The 25,629-nt window shown below is 44.7% G+C and overlaps 1 protein-coding gene across 1 annotated transcript in view; it reads right to left on the reverse strand.

The window, feature by feature from the left end:
- The window catches only part of LOC143973430 (uncharacterized), a 104,344-nt gene that overhangs the window by 22,428 nt on the left and 56,287 nt on the right, over positions 1 to 25,629 (reverse strand). Inside the window, exons 9-10 of the mRNA XM_077474411.1 lie at positions 23,750 to 23,775; positions 15,508 to 15,598 (exon numbers count right to left, since the gene is read on the reverse strand). Coding sequence (XP_077330537.1) covers positions 15,508 to 15,598; positions 23,750 to 23,775 — 117 coding nt within the window. The remainder of the gene's footprint in view (positions 1 to 15,507; positions 15,599 to 23,749; positions 23,776 to 25,629) is intronic.

A 25,629-nucleotide genomic window follows, 5' to 3' on the forward strand; every position in this document is an offset into this window, starting at 1 on the left:
GTGTTAACTACACTATTATATAATGCAAATATATAACAAATTCCAATAGTGTTTTAAAATAGTGTAGTTTAGGTATGATTTTTTTTTCTAGTACAATGTTTTAAAAAAAAAAAGGAACAACCAAATAAAAAATTCCTACGCAGGGGATACGGACATGAAGCAAAAGATAGAAGTTCAATGGAAAATACAAAATAAATCATATTCTAAGGATATAAATTATAGACTGACACTGACCCTTAAGTCTAGGCCGGGGGTTAGTGCGTTATGCCCGAGTCTATAGACCCAGGGGCCAAGGTAGACAAGGGGGAGCCGAGCTGTCCTCAATAGTGGGGAGAGAGAAAATTTAATAATAAAAAAAAATAAGGGGTGAAAAAATTACGTTTTAAGAGGCCTTCCCTCTGAGTCAAAAATGAATTAGGAATAATTGAATGTAGACTTTGTAAGGCAAATAATTATAATAATTATAGGATTTATTTTGTCAAATTGGGGAGAGAGAAAAAAATAATAAAGAAAAAAAAATGGGGGATAAATTCAGTTTTAAAAGAGTCAAAAATGAATTAGGAATAATTGAATGTAGACTTTGTAAGGCAAAAAAAAAAAAAAATGCAAGTCAAAAACAATACAAATACAATAAGCACAATAAAAAAATAAAAAATGAATTGATTGAAAACATAAGTTATGAATGAATGAGATGTAAAGAATGATCTAATCTTTATGTGTTCCAACAGTAGAGACAGTAGAGAAAGTTGGTATCTACAATCAAGAGATATAAAAGATATAGAAAATGGCAATACTTACAGACTAAGAAGAGCACTACCAGAGTTGACATGGTTCCTTCAGCCAGCGAAACTGAATATCTGCTTTAGCTGGGGTCAAATTTTTTTTTCTGCTCTCTGCTTCTCATCCGCTCACCCAGACCACAACATGCAAACAGGACAGACTCAAGCCATTACGAAGAAATTCAACAACTCAGGCACGGTGCCAACATTTTACTTCCCCTACCACAATCATACAGATACATCTAGGGCCAGTTTTTATGAAAGCAGACGTTCATTCTACTAATATGTGTTTGGCTTACATAAAAGGAAATTGGAGAACCCACAGCAAAATAGCATTAACCCAACTAAATTTGTTTATGGTGGTAAAGCAACCCAAGACCTCAGCACTGCAGGGTCATTGTGTTATGGTTAGGGCCACCTGCAATGGGTTTATCAACGTGGTGACCGCTTTTTCAGGAGAAGGCGAAGTAACGAAGGGGCCTGCAGGAAGAACCACAGCATGCAGCGAGGACTGGAGATCCAACACTGGCAGAAATATCAACTCTACAAGATCTACAGGATCCTTGGTGGCATCAGTGGTCAAGTATGGTCATGACCATAAATGGTCAACATGACACCAGGTGAGAACTGCCATGTCAATGAATAGTGGTAGTGCTTTCACCACTAAATGACAGACTTCTAGCCACATTAGCCGGGGATTTGTATGGGCGAAGTGCACAAATATAGCTGATTTGTTTACCCATTCACCAAATTGCATAGAGGTTGGGTTTAGGCTGAATGTTCAACCCAAACTCATTCTTTCCATGTTAAATAATGTCCAGTAGTAGAAGCATGTGGAACAGTGGTGGCTGGTGCTCAATATTTTGGGGGGGCTGCAAAAAAAAAAAAAAACCTGCCTCCCTCGCTCTTACCACCACAAACAATAACCCCCCCCCCCGTGCGCTTGTGGGAGTCTGATGGGAAGGCAGGGGTTTAGAGGCATTACCGTGAGGAGGAAGATGACAAGGGGGGCTGCTGCTCCTCACTCAAGGAGGATTCGGGAAGAGATGGGGCTTCTCCACCCGGTAGAAAAGTAAATGGGCTCTGAGACCCGATTGGTCGGGAGTCGTAAGACCCCCTGGCCAATCGGGTCTCAGGACATGCTTCCTGATTGGCCGGGAGGAGAATCAGGAAGACAATAGCAAATAATAAATTTGCTATTGTCACACAACTGGATAGGGCAGTGCTCAATGTACATAGATCACCTAGATTGTTTTTTTTTCCCTCTCTTTGTTCTCTATTGTTCTCCTTTTTTCTCTCAACAAAAGTGAAGTTACTCTTTAAAGTGTTACTAAACCCACATCAGTAAAATCAGTGTGTATATGCAGTAAAGCATGCTGGTTATACCCACTGTGGAACCTAAGAGGTTAATCCTCTGCATTGTGTAAAAAGGCTGTTTGATCATGTCTCCTCTGATTCTCCCCTTCTTCCAATGTCTCCAAATCCATCCTCTGATAAAGCACAGCCTTTTAAGTCACTCTGCACATGCTCAGTTTGGTGTGCATTGCTAGAAAGCTTCTTTTTTTTTTTCTTAGGTGGGTGCATGGGATCAGCACAGGGCCAATTAGCACTGTCCAAACAGAAGGTCATGGTCCTGCAGCCTCATAGGACAGTCAGAGGAGAATGAAAACTCCTTCTACAAGCTTTAACCAGACACTGATAGAAATCAGAAGACTGCTATATACTGCTGACAAGAAAAAGTATTTAGCAGTTCATATTTACTAAAACAATTGCATTTCCATGTTCTGTGTACTGTGGGAGACATAGATATAGTGAATGCAGGGTCCTGGGTTTAGTAACACTTTAAGCAACCCATCATATTTCAGTACCGTTACAATTCTAAGATCTTCATTTCTGGTACCACTTGATACATGCACAATACTACACCATAGAGCCTCTCCTTTATTTCTCTCCTTCTTTTTTCCTTCCATATTTTGGAGTTTCTCCTTTTTTTGGTCTTTTAGAGCTTCAGGCTATTAGAAGTTTTTATGAAGTAGTGAGAGGGCAAAAACGTTTGAAGAGCCCACTGGCTCAGGTTAGGCTGGTCACAACAGACAAGGCTACTCAGTGGGTACTCTAGCAGGTTACTAAATAAAACATGCCTACATGGATGGAGCACCAGACCAAAAAGATAACAGTCCAATTTAACTTACTGGTATTATGCTAAAAGAGAGCCAATGCGTTTCGGGAGTCAAAGGGATTCCCTCTTCATCAGGGTTTCAGTTAAAAATGAGAACCTTGAATGGACTTGTAGTTAGGCTTTTCTCAAGATATGAACTTCTTATTGAGGGCTCATGCAGATGCTGGCTAGTAGCTCTTCTAATCCAGGCGGGGCCGGGAGAAGGCAGGGGTGGGAGGGGCCAGCTTTCTATATGAATGCACAAAAGAAGAGCGTATTGAGCTCACATCGGGCTCATTACTGCCACCGTTGGCCACTTTCTGTATGAGCACTCGCATCACATTTTAGCCTTTTGATATTCACATATCTATATGTTCTTATGATGTTTTTATTCATGTTTGTACAATAAAAAAAACTCACCTCAGTGACAACCTCACACCCGAAAAAGTCCTACCTGTTCTATGGGAGGGAGTCTCTCCTCCCATTCATTCCCATTTTCTACTAGTGTATATTGCAGAATGCGGATATGATATTTGTCTCTGGAACTGGTTAACGATCATGGTGATTACTAGGGAGCCACTTATGATATTCTGTGAACATTCGGTGTTGAAGACAGCAGAGACACAACAGGATATGGTCAAATGCTAAGGACATGACACAAGAGATGGTCAGAGAACATGCTATAGGAGTTTTTGGAGATTAGGGGGACATGCTTCAGGAGCCATAGACTGAAGAAAAAGAGTAATGGCTGCAGGGCCCCAAATGCCACACCAAAAGTGCCAAAGGGCCACATGCATTTGGCACCAGGACCTAGAGCAGTGATTCTCAACTAGGGTTCCTCCAGAAGTTGCTAGGGGTTCCTTCAGCATTGGGCAATTTCTGCCTCTCAGATAAGTTCCCACCGACACCATTGATCTTCCCAATGACTACAAGCGTAAGGACCATTCTTCCCACTGACCATCACACTAATGTATCATGATGCTGGGACTGTGACATCATAATAAGCGGGGACATCATCCGGTGATGTCCCTATATAAGTCGCCGCATGCCGCGTCCCTGTCATTGTGACCGGAGAGAGCGATGAGGTAACATCTCCAGAAGAGAAGAACAGAAGGCCAGAAGACAGCGGTGACAGAAGACCGGGCCACCGCTTGTAAAAGAGCTAGAAGAAGGAGCTGTGGCCCGGCAAGAAGAACCGAAGAGGGGGGACAAGACCCCCAAAGAGGGGGACAAGACCCCCGAAGTCGGAAGAGGAGGGCGGCGGCGGCGAAGAAGAAAGCCGGGCTCCTCCACTAGTGAAAGAGCTAGTATAAGAGCAGAAGATAGCGGAGGAGTCCGGTGAGAAGACCCCCGAAGACGGAAGAAGACCCCCGGAGCTGTGCAATAAACTATTTTAACCCTTGTGTGTTGTGTTTTTCTTTTTACTTTTTTTCACAGGTGAATGGGTACATTGTACCCCATACTCATTCACATAGGGTGGGGGGCCCCCTTATTAAATAAGCCCCCCGACGGTATTGTACAGACTACTTAGACAGCATTTCTGCAATTCATTGCATTTTAAAATTGACAAAACAAATGCAACTGTTTAGGTCTAATATACACAATAAAAATTTTTTTCCCTACACTATCTATCAAATGGAAGGAATAAATTGCATACTGCATACGTAATATTTCTACCATTTCTGTTATGCCGCGTACACACAACTGGACTTTTCGATGGACTTGGTCCGGCGGACTGGAATCCGTCGGACAATTCGATCATGTTTGGGCTCCAGTAGACTTTTTCTTCCCAAAAGTCCGGTGGACCTAGAAATAAAACTTGCTTCAAATCTTTCCGACGGACTTGAGTCCGGTTAAAAAATCCGGTCGTCTGTGTGCTAGTCCGACGGACTAAAACCGCCGCTAGGGCAGCTATTGGCTACTGGCTATGAACTTCCTTATTCTACGTCATCACGTTCGAATCCGCCGGACTTTTGGAGTGATCATGTGTGGCAAAGTCCGTTCGTTTGAAATTCCGGCGGACCTCAGCTGCAAAGTCAGTCGGATTGTCCGCCAGACCAAGTCCGTCGTTTGTACGAGGCATTAGACCCTCTTGGCTAAATCATATATATTGTTGAAGGATGAAAAAAAAAGTTAATATTTTGGCAATTGAAATAGAAGAATAGATAGCATTTCTACAATATTTTGGAGGTCTTATTACGTAAATCACATCCACATTTCCCTGCCCAATAATGTGGCCCGACCAAAACTTTGGCCTTCAGTTGCAGAAACTACTCACCTCCTACAGGCCATGCATGAAGAACCTCTTCATCTCTCTGTAGGCCTACCAGACCTTATGACCTTATTTTTTTTTAGTACCCATGGGAATGAGGGGATTTGAGATGTGGTTCTTTGGGGCACTTCACAATTTGGCGATTAGGTGCAGTAAATTGCCAGCAGAAAAGAAAAAAAACTCACTCCCAAAAAGCAGCTAAAGAACAGCGAAATTTGTCAATGGCACACACAAAGGTAGTCCTAAGAAGGATTGTTAGGTCTATTCACTAAAACTGGTGCAAAATCTAGTGCAGTTGCGTATTGTAGCCAATAACCTCTATTGGTTTCTATGCAGAGTTGTACCAGATTTTGCACTCTCCGGTGTCAGTAAATCAACCCCATAGGGTGGTAGACAATAATATGCAACCCACCACAATGCAATTAGCAGTAATGGAACTCCACGCAGCACAGTAAATCTACATGGGGCTACACGCCACTCTTTGCTGCCCACCACAATGCAATTCACCATGATATAGCAGTGCCCCAATACACCACTTTAAATAGCACTGTATAGCAGTGTATAGCACTATAGTTGCCCCAGGACAACGTCAATCTGTGACGAAACTAGTAGGGCGGATGACGTACTGACATCATCGCGGAGTCCTGGAATTGCGGGCATTTTAAGCCACCTGTACCGGCCGGTATTTTTCTGTGTATATATAACGAAGACGCTCTTCCAATTTTAAACAAATTTACCACAAATAAATGTTGTTGGATCTTACACTATGTGGAGCATATTTTTTCTAGTGGGACATCCGTGAGTATATGAAAACGAGAGAGAGTGTCTGCAGGATCCTGGTGTACTGAGCAGTCCAAAGGCCCTGGCGGGGTAAAACAGCCACAGGCGCTTTTTGACCTCTTGTAGGTCAGTTCTATCTGGTAAGCAGACATTGTTCTTTGGGTGATGGTCACATGCAGTGTTGGTGTTATATGGGACTTGGAATAACTGGAATACCATATGAACTGTGAATTAAGGATCTTATTATGTAAGGTTTCTATCTTTGCACCATCCTTAGCCCTGTACCTACCTCTCTTCAACTCACGAGACTCTGCTTAATTTTATGCTCATCCTCTGTTGTGAAAATTTACTGTTAAATGAGGACTTTTTTATTATTATTTTATTGATATGCGTATGAATAGTATGCTTCACTAAATGTTTAAGCGCGGCTCAGTTTTTATACCTAGTGTATAGTACTATACAGCAGTCACTATCTCTCCCTGAAATCTCTTTGTTAGCTGTCCCTATCTACTCCAACCCAAACCTACAGCAGTGGCATCCCTAGGGGGTGGTTTTTGGGGCTATAGCCCTGAATTTGGGGCCCATAGTCCTGAGTCTCTGCAGGGGTCCCCAAGGGGAGGCACTTTGGGACCCTGATTTGAAGGGGAGGCTCTGTGGGGACCCTGATTTTAAGGGGAAGGCTCTCTGGGGACCCTGATTTAAGGGGGAGGCTCTCTGGGGAACCTGATTTAAGGGGGAGGCTCTCTGGGGACCCTGATTTTAAGGGGCAGACTCTCTGGGCATCCTGATTTAAGAGGGAGGTTCTCTGGGGAACCCAATGTAAGGGAGGCTCTTTGGGGACCCTGATTTTAAGGGGCAGACTCTCTGGGCACCCTGATTTAAGAGGGAGGTTCTCTGGGGAACCCAATGTAAGGGGGGCTCTCTGGGAACCCTGACGCAAGGGGGAGGCTCTCTGGGAACCCTGACGCAAGGGGGAGGCTCTCTGGGGACCCTGATGTAAGGTGGAGGCTCTCTGGGGACCCTGAAGTAAGGTGGAGGCTCTCTGGGGATCCTGATGTAAGGGGGGACTCTCTGGGGATATATACACACACACTGTATATTACTGTATATACACATGTATGCCCACCCAAGCGTATGACTTTTACTATGCTGCTATGGGCTCTAGCCCCAAATCTTTTGTAGACCTAGCAATGCCCCTGACCTACAGTGACAAAAGGCTGATGGGAAAGCCGACTTCCTCCAAAACTTCTACTGATTGGCTGAATGAGATGTGTATATTCATAATTCAGTCACACTGCAGCTCATCACACGAATGCAAAAAAGGCAACAGTGCCACCTATTGGCAGAAGGGAAGAAACACATTTAAACCAGGCTCAGGAGAAAACCCAAATGATCGCAAACACTACAAATTAGCCGGGTTAGTTACTACCTAGCACACTAGTAGCCCCTGATAAAGGCAAGGGTGCTACATATGCAAACTCCCCATTATTGACTATACTATGCCCCCCGACCACAGTTAAAAGTAAATAAAACACATTGTTGGCAATTGGTTGTTGACTCAGTGAGGAACGACCTCATTTGCCGTTTTCTTGAACATGTAAAGTTCAAGTCGAATGCTATTTTGACCCAAACTTGAATCTCAACCCTAGTCTGCAGATCACATCCTTCTGCAAGCAAAACATTAAGGCAAATCAATAGGATTCGTTCACTACGGTACACCACTATTAATTTATATACATTAACAATCATGAAATTAGAAGTATATCATTAGTACAAATCCATGGTTTAAATGTTTCTGTTTTTTTTTTTATTACCTCTGTGGGAAACCAAATATATTCACATAATTGTAAAAAAAAAAAAAAAAACAGAACATGGACACATTTTACACGCTAGTGAAAATGTTCGAAGACGAAAGTTTTTTTGTAGTATTAACCACAAGCTCAAGTACCATTCTGTGCATTGCAGTGAACAGACCACAAGTGTCCCCATTTGAAGCAGTTGAGGTTCATTTTCCGAGAAGTGCAGATGAGTTACCAGGATTACCAGCCGAAAACTGCATTGCTTTATACAACTAGCGAAGACCTCATGCACAATGGGCATTTAGCTCGGGTGTATGAGGCGCCAGCCTTTAGCTGTGGGCAGAGGACACAAGTACGCTGTTAACCCCCACTGAAACTCTATTGGAGGCTGACAACTGCTATGACTGGACAGGGCTGGGTGGTGCACCTAGGGGAATTTACATTTAGGGCAGTAGGCACTCAGGGACAAATGCTTTTAAATGCATGTAGTCTACCTACCGAGCATTCGTGCTTGGGTGCCTACTGCTCTAAATGTAAGTACCACTTGGTGCACTATCCAGTCCTAGAAGCTAGAAAAAACAAACAAGAAAAACATGCATATATTGAAGGAGTGCCAGACAAAAAGATAAAAGAGTCAAATGTCATTTATTGGTATTATGCTAAAAGAAAGCCAACACATTTCGGGGGTCAAAGGAACACACTTCATCAGGGCTTCAGTTAAAAATGAGAACCTTGAATGGACTGGGACAAGGTCATTCTGCGCCCAAGGTGAAGATGCCAAACTGCGTCCCCCCCATACACACACAGGTCCCCCACACCTGTACACATACCGGACCCCCAACACCTGTACACATACCGGACCCCCCACACCTGTACACATACATGTCCCCCCCACACTGTACACATACAGGTCCACCCACACCTGTACACATACAGGACCCCCCACACCTGTACACATACAGGACCCCCCCACACCTGTACACATACATAACCCCCGCACCTGTACACATACAGGTCCCCCCGCACCTGTACACACACAGGTCCCCCCACACCTGTACACATACATAACCCCCGCACCTGTACACATACAGGTCCCCCCGCACCTGTACACATACAGGTCCCCCCCGCACCTGTACACATACAGGTCCTCCCCACACCTGTACACATACAGGCCCCCCACACCTGTACACATACAGCCCCCCCAAACCTGTACACATACAGGTCCTCCCCCACACCTCTACACATACAGCCCCCCCAAACCTGTACACATACAGGTCCCACCACACCTGTACACATACAGGACCCCCCACACCTGTACACATACAGGACCCCCCCCACACCTGTACACAATCTGCCCCTCCTACCCATTCAGCCCCCCTCACATCTGTATATGTGAGACCCCACACATCTGTACACACACACACACACACACACACACACCGCTCCTGCCCCCCTTGTACACATATAGGTACCCCCACACCTGTACACATACAGGTCCCCCCACACCTGTACAAATACAGGTCCCCCCACACCTGTACACATACAGGCCCCCCCACGCCTGTACACATACAGGCCCCCCCATACCTGTACACATACAGGTCCTCCCCACACCTGCACACATACAGGTCCCCCCACACCTGCACACATACAGGTCCCCCCACACTTGTACACATACAGGTCCCCCCCACACCTGTACACATACAGGTCCCCCCACGCTTGTACACATACAGGTCCCCCCCACACCTGTACACATACAGGTCCCCTCACACCTGTACACATACAGGTCCCCCCCACACCTGTACACATACAGGTCCCCCCCACACCTGTACACATACAGGTCCCCTCACACCTGTACACATACAGGTCCCCCCCACACTTGTACACATACAGGTCCTCCTCCACACCTGTACACAATCTGCCCCCCCTACACACTCAGCCCCCCTCACATCTGTATATGTGAGCCCCCACACATCTGTACACACACACCCAGCTCTTGACCCCATTGTACACATACAGGTCCCCCCACACCTGTACACACAATGTCACATAATGTACAATGTGTGTGTTTCTGTAATATAATTGTACCAAATACCTTCATTATAGAGCCGCTCTGCGCTTCTGTGACCCGCCGAAGCTCACTACCCCGCAATTAGATTACAGATACACACACATTGTACATTATATTATATATTTTTTTTAATTATAACGCACATACAGATCCAACTACTTTTAGCTGATCTCCTTGCATTGCAACTCTGCATTAGTCAGTGGTAAATGTGGTATACACTATATACAATCACCTGACACTAGTTAGTTTCCACAATCCATGACTTAACTTCACAGTTCACACAAATACGTTTTTAAATTCAAACTGTAGCACTGACGTAAGTCTTTTTTTTTTTCCACAGTAGCGTGACAACCCCTCCACCTCCGGGCTAACTAATCACTCTCACCTTATGGCATGGACCCCTGTGCAAACAGGTGGTCAGGTGAGTAAAAACGGGGGGGCATTGGGGGCTGGCATTGTCGGATGTTTTTCATCTTAATGCATAGAATGTATTAAGGTGAAAAAATGTTTACCTTTACAACCGCTTTAAACCCTACACTGCCACCTCCTGGTTAACCTCTTCACTGCCAGTGTAATTTACACAGGAATCAGTGCATTTGTATAGCACCGATTGCTGTATAAATGACAATGGTCCCAAAAATGTGTCAAAAATTTCCGATGCGCCCGCCATAATGTCGCACAATAAAAATCGCTGATCCCCGCCATTACTATTAAAAAATATATATATTAATAAAAATGCCATAAAACTATCCCCTATTTTGTAAACGCTATAACTTTTGCGCAAACCAATCAATAATCGCTTATTGCAATTTTTTTTACCAAAAGTATGTAGAAGAATACGTATCGGCCTAAACTGAGGAGAAAAAACTTTTTTTATACATTTTCGGGGGATATTTATTATAGTAAAAAATAATGCGTTTTTTTCAAAATTGTCGCTCTATTTTTTTATATAGCGCAAAAAATAAAAACCTCAAAGGTGATCAAATACCACCAAAAGAAAGCTCTATTTCTGAGAAAAAGAGGACGTCAATTTTGTTTGGGTGCCGCGCAATTGTCAGTTAAAGTGTCACAGTGCCGAACCGCTAAAGGCCAACTGCAATGACCCCCCCCCCAATAAGAGATCCTGACCTTGGAGGTGGTAAGGTCCTTTTTTCATACACATTTCATAGTGCAAAACATAAACATACAGTATAGTGTTTTTTTATATATTAAAGGATAAGGTCACCTTTAGGAGCATGATACATATTGAGGGTATAACATGTTCCTATGTACCCACCTCCTGCCGCCAACACTTCCCACTCTGTGACAGCTGACTATTCTCCCCACACTCGCTGTCACAATTTTTAAAACATCACGGCCATGTGGGGGTTCCACCCACACGGGGGCGGGGGGGTCATTCATTCAGTTTTCTGTGAATAAATAGACTACAAGTGATATCAGTCATTGCAGCTGATGGCTTGTAGTTCTGTGAGGGTGCTGATGAGCGCTCATGTAGTCCACTGATCTTTCTGCTCTCAGGTGATATGATATGGTGCCTGTCCACATCAGAAAGAAAGAGAAAAACACACAAGCATGGTGTGACAAGTTCATAAAACCTTTATAAGACCCCTTCCACACTGGGGCGCTTTGCAGGCGCTACAGCGCTAAAAATAGCGCCCTGAAAGAGCCGCTGCTGTCTCTCCAATGTGAAGGCCCCGAGGGCTTCCACACTGGAGCGGTACGCTGGCTGGACGCTCAAAAAAGTCCTGCTAGCAGCATCTTTGGAGTGGTGAAGGAGCGGTGTATACACCGCTCCTGCCCATTCAAATCAATGGGGCAGCGCGGCTACACCGCCGGTACAGTTCCTTGCAGTGTTTTTAACCCTTTCTCGGGCGCTAGCGGGCGGCGGTTTTGACCGAATAGCGCCGCTAAAACTACGATAAAGTGGCGCTAAACATAGCGCCGCTTTACCGCCGGCTCCCGCTCACCCCAGTGTGAAAGTAGCCTTAACCACTTGAGATCCACGCTATAACCAAATGACGGATACAGCACGGACCTGCTTTGCCGTCTATTGCGTAGTCCCGTGCCCGGGCAGTCTGCACGCCCCCTGCAGGGCGTGCGCAGTGTGCTCTGTGATCAGCGAGTCTATGAGACTCACTGGATCACAGATCGGAGTAAGGCGTCAATCCCAACCCCTTACCACGTGATCAGGTGTCAGCCAATAACAGCTGATTATGTGATGTCAACAGAGCCAGTAATCGGCTATTTTTCCTCCTCGCGCTGACAGCATGAGGAGAAAAAAAAAGCAGATCACTGGGGGCTGTGAAAGTGACATCAGTCCCGATCACGGCGAGCTGCAGCCAAAATGTATCAGTGCCCACCTGTGCCCCCTGCCAGTGCCACCTAGCAATAGGCAACAGTGCCACCTACCAGTGCCCACCAGCGCCACCCATCAGTGCTCACAGTGCCACCCATCAGTGTCCACAGTGCCACCTATCCGTGCCCACAATCAGTGCCTCAACAACAGTGCCAGACATCAGTGCCACCTATCAGTGCCCATCAGTGCCATCTATCCATGGTACCTATCAGTGCCACCCATCTGCGCCACCCATCTGTGCCACCCATCAGGGCGCCTTATCTGTGCCCATCAGTGCCACCTTATCTGTGCCTATCAGTGCCCACCAGTGCAGCCTATCAGTGCCCACCAGTGCAGCCTTTCAGTGCCCACAAGTGCCACCTGTCAGTGCCCACCAGTGCAGCCTATCAGTTCCCACCATTGCAACCTATCAGTGCCCACCAGTGCAACCTATCAGTGCCCACCAGTGCAGCCTATCAGTGCCCACCAGTGCAGCCTATCAGTTCCCACCAGTGCAGCCTATCAGTGCATATCAATGAAGTAGAAAAATTACCTGTTTGCAAAATTTTATAACAAATTATTAAACGTGATTATTTTTTTCAAAATGTATTGCCTGCTTAAGAAAGGAGGCAGGGCCACATACACTAACGATAAAACCACTTGATCTTACTGGATCTAACAAATAGCTTCCAAAATAGCTAACTGTTTGGTCAATTTTGTTGATAAGGGGGGCTGATGATGGGTTAGCCCCCCCAGCAAATAACTATTACTATTTCTTCTTCTGCGTGAGATCTAACGTAAACAACGGTTGATCTAACCTCATCTAACAAAGATCTAACAAACTGCACAAGATTTTTTTCAAAAAATTTGATATGGGGGGGGGGGGGGGGGGGGGTGGGTGGTATAACCCGGCAGAGGTAAAGGGGAGGACTATGCAAATTTGATGGTGAAATTGTACCTGGATGGTCTGTTTTGGTAGGGGCCACATTGAGGCGCTCTTAGGTCTTATGCCCTGTGCACACGGTTGGACTTTTTGATGGAAAATGTGCGATTGGATCTTGTTGTCGGAAAATCCGATTGTGTGTGGGCTCCATCTGACCTTTTCCATCGGAATTTCCGACACACAAAGTTTGAGAGCCGGATCTAAAGTTTTCCGACAACAAAATCCGTTCAACGTGTATGTTATAATCAAAAATAAAATAATATTCTGTCTTGTATAATTTATATAAGTTTTTATTGTTATCAAATGATCACCACGAACATGGAAACAATGTACACAAGTTTGTTCTGTCAGTTAGTGGCCAATTCGCTTTTGACTGACGAATAATTGTTCAGTCTGCAAAGGGCCAAAATTCTGTGCGTGTATGGCCAGCATAAGGCTGGCCATACATGTTTAATTTTCTTGTACAATTTTCCATTAGATTTAGTACCTTAAACTATGTAGTTCAAGAGACTGCCTAATTGGATACAATTGCATGTTGTTTAGTTTTGACCTCATACTATATGTTTTTTGGTAAAGCTAAAGGAAAATTGTACAAGAAAATTGAACCTGTATGACCAACCTAAGTGTACCAGTCATGTACAGTACTTTGTATTCTCAATCTTTTTGTTAGGGGTCTGCTGTACTTTACTATTCTAGTTTTGGTGCATTCCATATGAAATTAGGCTAAATAATGGGATGATGCTTAACCACTTGCTTACTGGGCACTTAAACCCCCCTCAGTCCCAGACCAATTTTCAGCTTTCAGCGCTGATGCACTTTGAATGACAATTGCGCGGTCATACAACACTGTACCCAAATGAAATTTTTATCATTTTTTTCCCACAAATAGAGCTTTCTTTTGGTGGTATTTAGTTGCAGCTCGGAGTTTTATTTTTTGCTAAACAAACAAAAAAAGATGCAAAAAAAAAAAAAAAAAAAATCATGTTTTAATAGTTTGTTATAAAATTTTGCAAACGGGTCATTTTTCTCCTTCATTGAAGTGCGCTGATTAGGCGGCACTGATAGGCTGCATTGGTGGGCACTGATGGGCTGCATTGGTGGGCACTGATGGGCTGCATTGGTGGGCACTGATAGGCTGCACTGGTGGGCACTGATAGGCATAGTTAAGGCGGCACTAATAGGCACAGATAAGGCGGCACCGATGGGCACAGATAAGGCGGCACTGATGGGCAAAGATGGGCACAGATAAGATGGCACGGATGGGTGGCACGGATAAGTGGCACGGATGGGTGGCACGGATGGGCACTGATAGGTACCACAGATAGATGGGACTGATGGGCACTGATAGGTGGCACTGATAGGTGGCTCTGATAGGTGGCACTGCTGGGCACTGATGGGCGGCACTGCTGGGCACTGATGGGCGGCACTGCTGGGCACTGATGGGCGGCACTGGGGTGCAGCACCTTTGAGGCAGATTTTGGGTGGCACTGTGGGTGGCACTGCTGGGTGGCACTGTGGGCACTGCTGGGTGGCACTGTGGACACTGCTGGGTGGCACTGTGGGCACTATGGGCACTGCTGGGTGGCACTGACAGGGGGGCACTTACTTTATTTCAGGATGGCACTGCGGGTGGCAGGTGGGCACTGGCAGGGGGCAGGTGTCCGTTTAAATTGCTGGCCGTGATCGGGACTGATGTCCCGAACACGGCCGCCGGCGATCGGCTTTTTTTTTTTCTCCTCGCGCTGTCAGCGCGAGGAGGAATACTAGCCGATTACCGGCTCCGTTTTATCACATGATCAGCTGTCATTGGCTGACAGCTGATCACGTGATAAGGGGTCGGGATCGACCCCTTACACGGATCGGTGATCAGGCGAGTCTCACGGACTCGCCGATCACAGAGCGCGCCGCGCGCGCCCCTCAGGGGGCGCGCAGGCCGCTCGTAACCGGGACTACGTCAATAGACGTAGTCCCGAAAATGTGGGTCCGCGCTATTGCCGTCATTTTGCAATAGCGCGGTACCCAAGTGGTTAACATAGAAATGGCAATTATATTAATTATACTATAATATTCACACTATAGATTTCACACAGATGGTGTGCAGAACACCCTCAGAAATGTAATTTCCTGCTTGTGTGATTTGTTTACTGATATTCCCAGAAGTCTGCACTAAGATACAAGTCAGATTTGAGGCATCCCCTGCAACAAAAATATAATTTTTGGTGAGATACTCCCAAATGGTTAATTACTTACAGGAGTCCTGTTACAGGGCTCATTAGGTCCAAGTAGATCTTCTACTATGCTGTAAGGTTTCACCATCTCCACCAGTCAGTCCATCATCTGAGGGCTAATGACTGACCCAACGCTAAAACTTACTTGGTAGTGCCTTTAAGTAGTGGTCTATGATGACCTGTTCCACAATCTGAGGTCCATTTAACTTTTCTGTATATCTGTGAGCTTCCACGCTCTATGCAAAATTGGGAAAGGTAAAACAAAAGCAGCAGCAATCACTATATGAGTGGACTCTCAATCTATGGACCAAATTAAAAAAGGGGGGGTGTGTGCGCTCGCTTTTAAACCAAAAAATCAGAAGAAATAACGAACAATCTTATAAATAGTGACCAGGTATAAATGAATGTGAAATATGTGGACCAACAAAGGTAATAAATAAGTGGACATAAAATATGTGGACCAGCACGGGCAATTAAAAATAAAAGGTGACGTTAGTGCAAACTATAGGTAGAAATTACTGCATACATGAGAAATACATAAAACATGTGCATAAAGTATTCAAAACAAATCAGTGAATCGCAGCAGTAAACAGTGGAATGCAATATGGTACAAAGCATATATGTGAAACACAGTGATATTAGTGCGTCAAACTAAAGTGTCCCAAATAAGATGCAGACATGCAACAAAAAAATCGCAGCAAAAAAAATAGATCAATAAATTTAAAGTGCAATGTGCCAAAAGTGGGACGATCCTCTGGTGGTGATCCGTGCCAGTAGTGCTATCGCTAGGTAATTACCTCCCCGCTGCGGGATTAAGCAGCGAAAAAAACACCAAGGCAATCAGGGAGCAGAGGATGATCCAGGAGATGGCTGTACAGCAGAGTCTTGGGGATGACACAAATGTCTCCAATTTCCTCGTGTATGGTCACCGGGCTCAGAAGGATAAACCAAAAGATACCGCCATAGTGTAGTATTTAAAACACAATTTTATTTCAAATAAAAATATCTACTCACAAGGGAATGTAAACAAAAGCACAGCAGACCGCCGAGCGTCTTGCCCGGATGTAGACGTCACTTCCGGGCAAGACGCTGCGTAAGCGGCAAGTTTATATTCGCGTCCGTGAACGGTAAGGCCTTTGATATCTAGAGAGAGGTTGATGGTTCTGATAAGTGGTTCCAGTGTTAAAATGAACAGGATAGTTGAGAGGGGACATCCCTGGCGTGTGCCGTTGTTTATCTGGATCGGATTAGATAGGATGTTATTAATTTTGATTTTAGCCTGTAGGGACTGGTAAAGGGCCTTGATCCAATTCAGCATGCCTCCACCTAAGCCTATATGAGCACAGGTAGAGAACATGTAGTCCCAAGAGACCCTATCGAAGGCCTTCTCGGCGTCCGTTGACACCAAGAGGCCTCCGACTTTAGAATCCCTTCCGTAATGGATCAGATGCAGGGATTTAACAATGTTGTCTCTTGCTTCTCTTCCAGGCATAAAACCTGCCTGTTCAGGACCAATAATTTTTGAAAGGAGGGGTTTTAGCCGATTCGCGATAATTTTTGCTAGTAATTTCACATCAATATTCAAGAGTGATATTGGTCTAAAGTTAGCACAATTGGAGGGATCTTTATTTGGCTTTGGTATGACCGCTATATGCGCCATAAGGAAGGAGTTGGAATTATTTTCAGCACTTGCTAGGTGATTAAATGCCTTTAAAAGGGGTTTAGAGAGTAACTGCGGAAATGCTTTGTAATATTGGGACGTGAACCCATCTGGTCCCGGGCTTTTACCAGATTTCAAGTCTTGTATTGCATTTTGTATTTCAGTTATGGTAATTGGGTCGTTTAATTGTTTTGCATCAGAGGGAGGTAGAGAAGGGATTTCACTATTTAAAAGGAACTTTTGGATCATCTCCTCACGTGTGTGTGGTATATGAGTAGGTCTATGCTGTGGGGGAAGTCTGTACAATTTAGAATAAAACTCTTGGAAGATGTCTGCAATTTTTTCAGGCATGTGTTCAGGGATGCCCTTATGGTTTCGTATCGCATGTATATGGTTAGCCATCTTTGCATCCCTTAGGGCTCTAGCGAGTTGTTTTCCGCTCTTATCGCTTTGTTCATAAAATATACTTTTACGAAAAAAAAGAGCTTTCTGAGTTTGAATTTGTAGCAATTGCAATAAGAAATGCCTGCAGTGGGCAAGCTCTTCTGCTGCTGAAGCCGTAAGGGATTGCTTATGCTGTGCCTCAAGTTTTGAGATTTTATTGGCTAGCTCCATTATACCAACCATACGCTCTTTTTTCCTCCTAGCTCCCCATTTTATAAATTCACCTCTAATTACGCTTTTATGGGCTTCCCAATTAGTAAGTGGGTTGGTGTCAGAATCAGCATTGTTGAGAAAATATGTTTTAATGGATTCGTGAATGTCATCACAGATAGTCTGGTCAGTTAGTAAAGCGGCATTCAATTTCCAATTAAAAAAATTTTGTTTGTGAGGAGTCATTTTAAGAGTGACAGCAGTGGGGGCATGGTCTGAAATAGTAATAATACCAATGTCTGCCCTTTCTAAGTTAATGAGGTCCCTCTGAGAAACAAAAAATATTTTTTGTGTGATGCTGAGTAAAAAGTGTAGTCTTTCCCTGTTGGGTGCACGGATCTCCATGAATCCACCAGGGAAATTGAGTTCAATAGAACCTTAATTCTTTTTAGAATTTTGTAGGAGGACCAGACAACTTTAGTCACCTCAAGGCAAGCTAAGATCTTCCCCTTTAGCTCGGTATAATTTTGGTATAATTTTGTAGCTTCAGTAGCTGGTAAATGATAATAAGCCTTCTGTGGTTTCCCTGATAGAAATGTAGCAATGAGACTGGCCCACTGGTCCCGAGGCCAACCCTCTTTCTCAGCCAAGCATTCAGAAGTGGTCAAGAATGCTTCCACGTCATTATGGAAAGTGATTTTTTTTTGGCCCTCACCATCACTGGGTCCCTACGGGTGACAATCTGCTAGAGTGGCCAACTGGGTCTGCATAGACTCCTTCTGAGCCTCCAGCTGTGATTGGTGAGCCTGTATTAACCGAGCCAATGTCTGTTCTTGGCATGCCTAAACTGAGATACTTCCAGCAATCCATCCTGTGTGCCTGGACAGCCCAGCAGTTTTAGTCACCTCAAGGCAAGCTAAGACCTTCCCCTTTAGCTTGGTATAATTTTGTGACGTCAGCAGCTGGTAAATCATAATAAGCCTTCTGTGGTTTCCCTGATAGAAATGAAGCAATGATGTTGGCCCACTGGTGCCGAGGCCAACCCTCTTTCTCAGCCAAGCTTTCAGAAGTGGTCAAGAATGCCTCCACATTATTATGGAAAGTGATTTTCTTTGGCCCTCACCATCACTGGGCCCCTACGGGTGACAATCTGCTGGAGTGGCCAACTGAGCCTCCAACTGCGATACCTAAGATTGCTGAGCCTGTATCAACAGAGCCACGGTCTGTTCTTGGCATGCCTAAACTTCCTTGTGGTGGTGGTGGGTATTTGGCTTCCACTGAGGCCTCCTGTTAGGCCACTGTAGCTTGAACCAGGGCTTTTACAACTTCCTCTGTGCATCCTTTAGTGGTTTGCAATGGTTGTGCCACTCTGACCCATTACGATTTTTTGTTATTAATTAATTGTTAATTGTTAGTTCACTTGCTTCCACAGCTTTTTGGCCAGAATGCCCAAATTCGAGCACCAACTGTGATATTCTAGAGGTCTGGATCACTAGCCAGCCATGTCTTTGTAAATCTGTTTTTATTTCTCCAAAATGGCAATCAAAACAGCTTATCTACAGCATAATAAAAACAAAACAGTCCAAAAATGACAACAAAATTTTCTAGTAACCAATGATGTGCTTGCCCCACAGGAGGACAAAGTTTGGAGACCCCTGCATTACACCAACAGATCTTAGTGGGTGCTATTCCCTAGCACATTCAAGGATTTGACTATTAGTGTTTATGCTTTTGTCTATCTCAGCCTTTCTCAAACTGGGTTCCATGGAACCCTAAGTTTCCTTCCGGATTCTAGAGGCTCTTTGAACAATGTGCGACATGGATACCCATTTTGGAGCGTCCTGCTCCTTTCTCAGGCCAATGGGCTACCCCACTGGCCTGAGAAAGGAGCATGAAGCTCTGAAATGCGTAGCCATGCCCACAGGACAAGCCACATGACATCACTTCTGCACCTGTGCCCCTGTGTACTCCAGGGTGGTTATCAGCACTGCTGGTCTCAGTCCTCAGTGTCCATGGCCTCCTGTATAGAGCCTGGCGGCTGCACCAAGTGTGACAAGGCATGAGTGGGGGATACAGCAGTGTTATATGCTTGTGATCGTTTAACACTGGGAGAAATAGTACCTTATCTTTGGTGTCATTAGTAGGAATACCCCCCAATGTTGTTGTCATAGGCTGAATAGTGTCCCAAGGCCAGTATAAAGGGAATCAAAGGGAGTCATCTGGCCTATTTGAAGTTTGGAGAGCATTACTTTAAACAATAACCCAATGCATGACAGATCTTTAACTTGTGCCTACAGCTTGTACATATGTCAGTTTTGAGTATTAGGGTAAAATCTCTTTGTGAAAATTCCCCAGAGACACTGGATTTGTCAAGCCGAATTCAGAACATCATTAGAAGCCTCCAAACATCATCACCAGATAATCTTCATATCTCTGTTCTGCCCTTTATTTCAGAGTAGATAACCTGCTGGAAAACAGAAGAAGATTGTGGATAGATACGTATAAATGGGGAGCTCTTCTATTCTGTCACTGACCTCCATTGTGTCTATAGCCTCAATATATTCTGTCACTGGACTTGACCGTTGACCTACCCTATGTGTATCAGGTATGTACATTTTTGTGATAAAGCTTTTTAATGAAAGTCTGTTGTGCTTTACTATTCTAGATTTGGTGAATTTCACGTGAAATGGGCTTAATAATGGGATGATGCTTAAAGCGGGAGTCCGCCGGGACTCCGCGTTTTTTTTTTTTTAAAAGCCAGCAGCTACAAATACTGCAGCTGCTGACCTTTAAAATAGTGACACTTACCTGTCCAGCGCGCCCGCGATGTCGGCACCCGAAGCCGATCTCTAGATCGTCTGTCGGATGCTGCCGCCGCCATCTTGGGTATGGGAATCAGGAAATGGAGCCTTTAGGCTTCATTTCCCGGTTCCCTACTGCGCAAGCCGCGCTGCGCAATAAGGATGCCTCTGGGATCTGTGTGTTTCCCAGCAGGCAGCGGGGCACTTGCGGAAAGGGGCGGGCACTTGTGGAAAGGGGCGTAATCTACGCCCCTTTCCGCAGAGAGCTATCCCGGAAGTGGGTGCAGAATACCTGTACTGTACAGGTATCTGCACCCCCCTCCCCCCTGAAAGGTGCCAATTGTGGCGCCGGAGGGGGGGAGGGTTCCGATGAGCCGAAGGTCCACTTTAGGGTGGACCTCCGCTTTAATATAAAATCATGGCTCCCAAATGCCCCTGATTTCAAAAGGACTGCCCCTGATTTGGAGCAATGTCCCTCTGTCCCTCATTCCTCCTCATTTGTCCCTCATTTTGGTCTGATCTATATAGTTGTATATAAAATGCACTTTTTATCTATCAAAAAGTGTTTTCCAGCTCTAAACCTTTCGTCTGATTTCTAAATTGCTGCATTTCCAAAAGCCAATATAATTATAGTTTCCATGCCTAGGCAAATTATCTCATACATCCCAGAAGTCTTTAGGAGGGGGTGAGGAGCTTTGGCAGCTAAGCACACCCTCTCCTGGCTGCATGCTTGAGCTAAGAGCAGATGGAATGCAGGAAGTAAATGCTATATGAATCATCTGCCCTTACTTAAGATGGCCTTGGCCAGAAACGCTAGGGGGTGATTTCTCAACAAAATAAAGCATAGAGACATGGATGGATGAGGGAATTGGTTTTGAATATAAAAAAGGAATAGCATTTTTGGTTTATGGTGCTCAGATGAAGTATAGTTCCAAATAAATATACTAATTAAATATATATATATATATATATTAATTATAATAATAAATATTCTTACGTTGAAGGATCCTTCAACAGCCTGTACTAACACAAGCAAGAGCATTTTTTTTAAATGTACTGCTAGTATTAGACCATAGATATGTTTTAACCACTTCACCCCCGGAAGATTTGGTTGCTCAATGACCAGGCTATCTTTTCTGATACGGCACTGTGTCACTTTAACTGACAATGGCGCGGTCGTGAGACGTTGTACCTAAACAAAATTGACGTCCTTTTTTTCCCATAAATAGAGATTTATTTTGGTGGTATTTGATCATCTCTGCGGTTTTTATTTTTTGCGCTATAAAAAAAAATAGTGACAATTTTGAAAAAAAACATAATATTTGTTACTTTTTGCTATAAAAAATATCCCCAATTTTTTTTTTAAAAAGCAAATTTTTTCCTCAGTTTAGGCCGATATGTATTCTTCTACATATTTTTGGTAATAAAAATTGCAATAAACGTATATTGATTGGTTAGGGCAAAAGTTATAGCATCTACAAAATAGCGGAAAGATTTATGGCATTTTTTTTTTTTTTACTAGCAATGGCGGTGATCAGCAAGTTTTATCATGGCAGACACATCGGATACTTTTAGCACATTTTTGGGACCATTGGCATTTATACAGCGATCACTTCTATAAAAATGCACCGATTACTGTGTAAATGTCACTGTCAGGGAAGGGGTTAACAGTAGGGAGCATTCAAGGGGTTAATTGTGTGTCCTATGGAGTGATTCTAACTGTGGGGGGATGGGACTGCCTGAGTGAGGAGACCGATCGTTGTTCATACTAAGTATGAACAACAGATCACTCTCTTCACTCCTGACAGCACGGAGATCTGTCTGTTTACATTGACAGATCTCCATTCTGTCTTTGTGTGGAGCAATCGCGGGTGCCCGGTGGTCATCGCCCAGGGGAGCCAACCTGCCGCACTACAACTGCGGTGGCTGGTCGGGAAAGGGGTTAAAGCGGAACTAAAGTTCTGCTGTAACAAACAGCAAACAGGCAGGCTTTTTTTTTGCAGAAGAGACATGCAATGTCTCTTCTTCAAACGCATGCACCTACCTTTCTTCTTGCTGTCTTCTCAGGTAAACTGAATTGTTCATGTGCAGCTCAGCTTATGTTGCTGACACTGTCCCTTTCTGCCAGAATGATGCCTTCCTGCACATGCGCAGGACTGACGTCATCCCACACCGGCCAATGAAGACTGCCAAAGACCGGCACTCAGGAGAAGATGGCAGTGCTAGTGACAGTTGGGGACCGTTGAAGGAAAGGTAAGTACAGGTCCCTCTAGTTCTGTTTTAAACTATCAAAATCTAAACTATCAACTATCAATTCCCAGGCAGCAAGAATCTTTTTGAAGTTTAATGCTGCTTAAACTTGGTTGGGGGTAGGGTGAGCTTTGGGATACTCCAAATTTAGTGCAAACTGAAACAGAGGACTCTCTCTGCCTAGACTCTTCAGGATGGACCTCTTGTGATAGGGAATAGTGGACATACAGCTCAGGGGACTTCCACTATGGAAGCAGCCCTAAGGCAGCAACTGTCTCTCAAGGGGTTAAGCAGAAAGAATATCTCCAGGATCTCTCTCTCTCAGGCATATTCTCCCATTACCTTGATGCCAGTCAGACCCTGTACCGTGAGCCTCCAGGCCAAGTCCTCAGTAGGCTTTCTCCAAACTGTTCTCAGCAGCTTTAGAAGTAGGCCTCCAGCTCTCCTTAAGATGGGACCTTGTTTAAACTCCTGAAGTCTTTAACTGATCTGCCCATAAGGGCAGGAGCCCTTTAGGCTGGGTCTCCTACTCCAGGGCAAAGACTATTTATACACACCTCAGCCCCCTGCTGGTCATCCCATTGACCAGAGATTGACTGAGGCTGTATGAATATTCAGCCTAGGGTCTGCCTCTTCCAACCCACTATATTCCATAATCTACTAGAAGACGGGGGGAGTAGTTGAGCCTGTAAACAGCATGACCCAGAACAGCCCTAGTAATAAAACTCTGCTCCACTGGCTACAGAGGAGCCAAAAACAACATCTATCCAATCTTACTAACAATCTAACTGGGAGGGTGCTACAATTTATAATTAAGTTCTGGTTCACTTTAACATGACACTACCTACATCCTCCTCCTCTAGCTTGCATGGGTTTTCTCCCACTCTCTTTGACATACTGGTAGGTTAATTGGCTTAATTGACCTTAGTATGTATTCTTTTGAAGTATGGACCTTAGACTGTAAGCTCCTTCAGGATAAGGACTGATATGAATGTACAATGTAGACTGTAATAAAAATGGGAAGGAGACCCTTTATGTTTGGACAGCAATTCTTTCAAATGGCTATTTAATATTTTACTTACGGTTTCAACAACTGTAGGTGAAGAAGCTGCAAAAGAGAAAAAATAATGTTATATCAGAGCTAAGTTATGGGGGCATATATACCATGTTTGCAGACTGTCCAGCTGCAAAAGAGACCTTTGGGCTTCAGGGGGGCCAATTATACCAGACATGAATATAGGGATCAGACAGTGGTGGCTGATGCTCAAATTTTTTGGGGGGCGCAAACAATGTGTCCATCAGTTGCAGCCTCACTGTGCCCATCAAATGCAACCATTGTGCCCACCAAATGCAGCCACTGTGCCCATCAAATGCAGCCATTGTTCCCATCATATGCAACCACTTGTGCCCCATCATATGCAGCCATTTTTGCCCGTCAAATGCAGCCATTTGTGCCCGTCAAATGCAGCCACTTGTTCCCAGTATATGCAGCCACTTTTGTCAATCAAATGCAGCCACTTGTGCCCATCAAATGCAGCCACTTGTGCCCATCAAATGCAGCCATTGTACCCATCATATGCAACCACTTGTGCCCTATCATATGCAGCCATTTTTGCCTGTTAAATGCAGCCATTTGTGCCCATCAAATGCAGCCATTTGTGCCCAGTATATGCAGCCACTTTTGTCAATCAAATGCAGCCACTTGTGCCCATCAAATTCAGCCATTTGTGCCCATCAAATGCAGCCACTTGTGCCCAGTATATGCAGCCACTTTTGTCAATCAAATGCAGCCACTTGTGCCCATCAAATGCAGCCACTTGTGCCCGGCAAATGCAGCCACTTACCCTGGCAATAAACACACACAACCCAACCCCCCCTCGGGGCTCACAGCTGCTGGCACTTGCACCCCCCCCCACTCGGGGCTCGCAGCTCTAGACCCCCCCACCCCCAGGTCCGGCACTTACCTGAAGACTCGTATCCTCTGTGTCTCTATCCACTCTCCTCCTCTCCTCCACACTCGGGCAGCAGCAGCGGCGGAGGTGCCCGCTCCTCTCATGCTTCCTCTGCTTGCCAAATCACCACTAGGCATCCAATAGGTTTGCCTGGCGCTTTGGCCAATCGGGAAACAGGTCTCATCGACCTGCCTCCTGATTGGCGGGGAGGCACTGTAGTGTGAAGATAGTGAAAATGCATTTGCTATGTTCATAGAATTGGGTGGGATTAGGGCGGACTCTCTGTGCCCGAGCCCATCGTTTTTTGAAGCAAATTAGAGCCTCTGGCTCTAATCACGTGCTTCAAAAAAAAAACACCCCCTCCCACCCCGCCATAAGAATCCATGTGCTCGGCGTCCTGAAAGGGTCGGGCACATGGATAGGGAGGCGGCGGCAGGGATAGGGGGGGCGGAACCCGTGCACCCTCAATTCACGGGCCACCATTGGGATCAGATATCTCCAGTAATGAGTTGGCACGTACAGTGACCTGGTGTTCCGGGAGCACTACACATTTAACCCTTACGCATAAATTCTATTTAGGATTTGGATTGCCCTTTGAGCCTTATTTGGTGATGGACTAAATATTTTTTCTTTTCTTTTTTTCTTTTTTTTTTCTTTTTTATATGCTTAAAAAAACGGGGAACCTTATGGATGACTTTTAGCATTTAACCCGAATAAAGGACAATGTATAAGTACATTTACAATTGGTTGTTTTATTGATGATGAACTAGTTTGTTGGCAAAGCATGCAAATGGTATTCCTTATTGACCTAGTGATGATTTCCAAGCTTAAAAAAGCAACAAGGGGAACCTTATGGATGACTTTTAGCTTTAAACTCGAAAGAAGGTCTCACTTTAACCACTTCAGCTCCGGACCAATAAACACCTTAAGGACCAGAGGTCTTTTTGCAATTTCGCACTGCGCTGCTTTAACTGGTAATTGCGCGGTCATGCAATATTGCACCCAAACAA

Source organism: Lithobates pipiens, unplaced genomic scaffold (genome assembly GCF_037356315.1).
Source record: "Lithobates pipiens isolate NorthernLeopardFrog02 unplaced genomic scaffold, aLitPip1_a1.2 Scaffold_82, whole genome shotgun sequence".
Taxonomy (NCBI): Eukaryota; Metazoa; Chordata; class Amphibia; order Anura; family Ranidae; genus Lithobates; species Lithobates pipiens.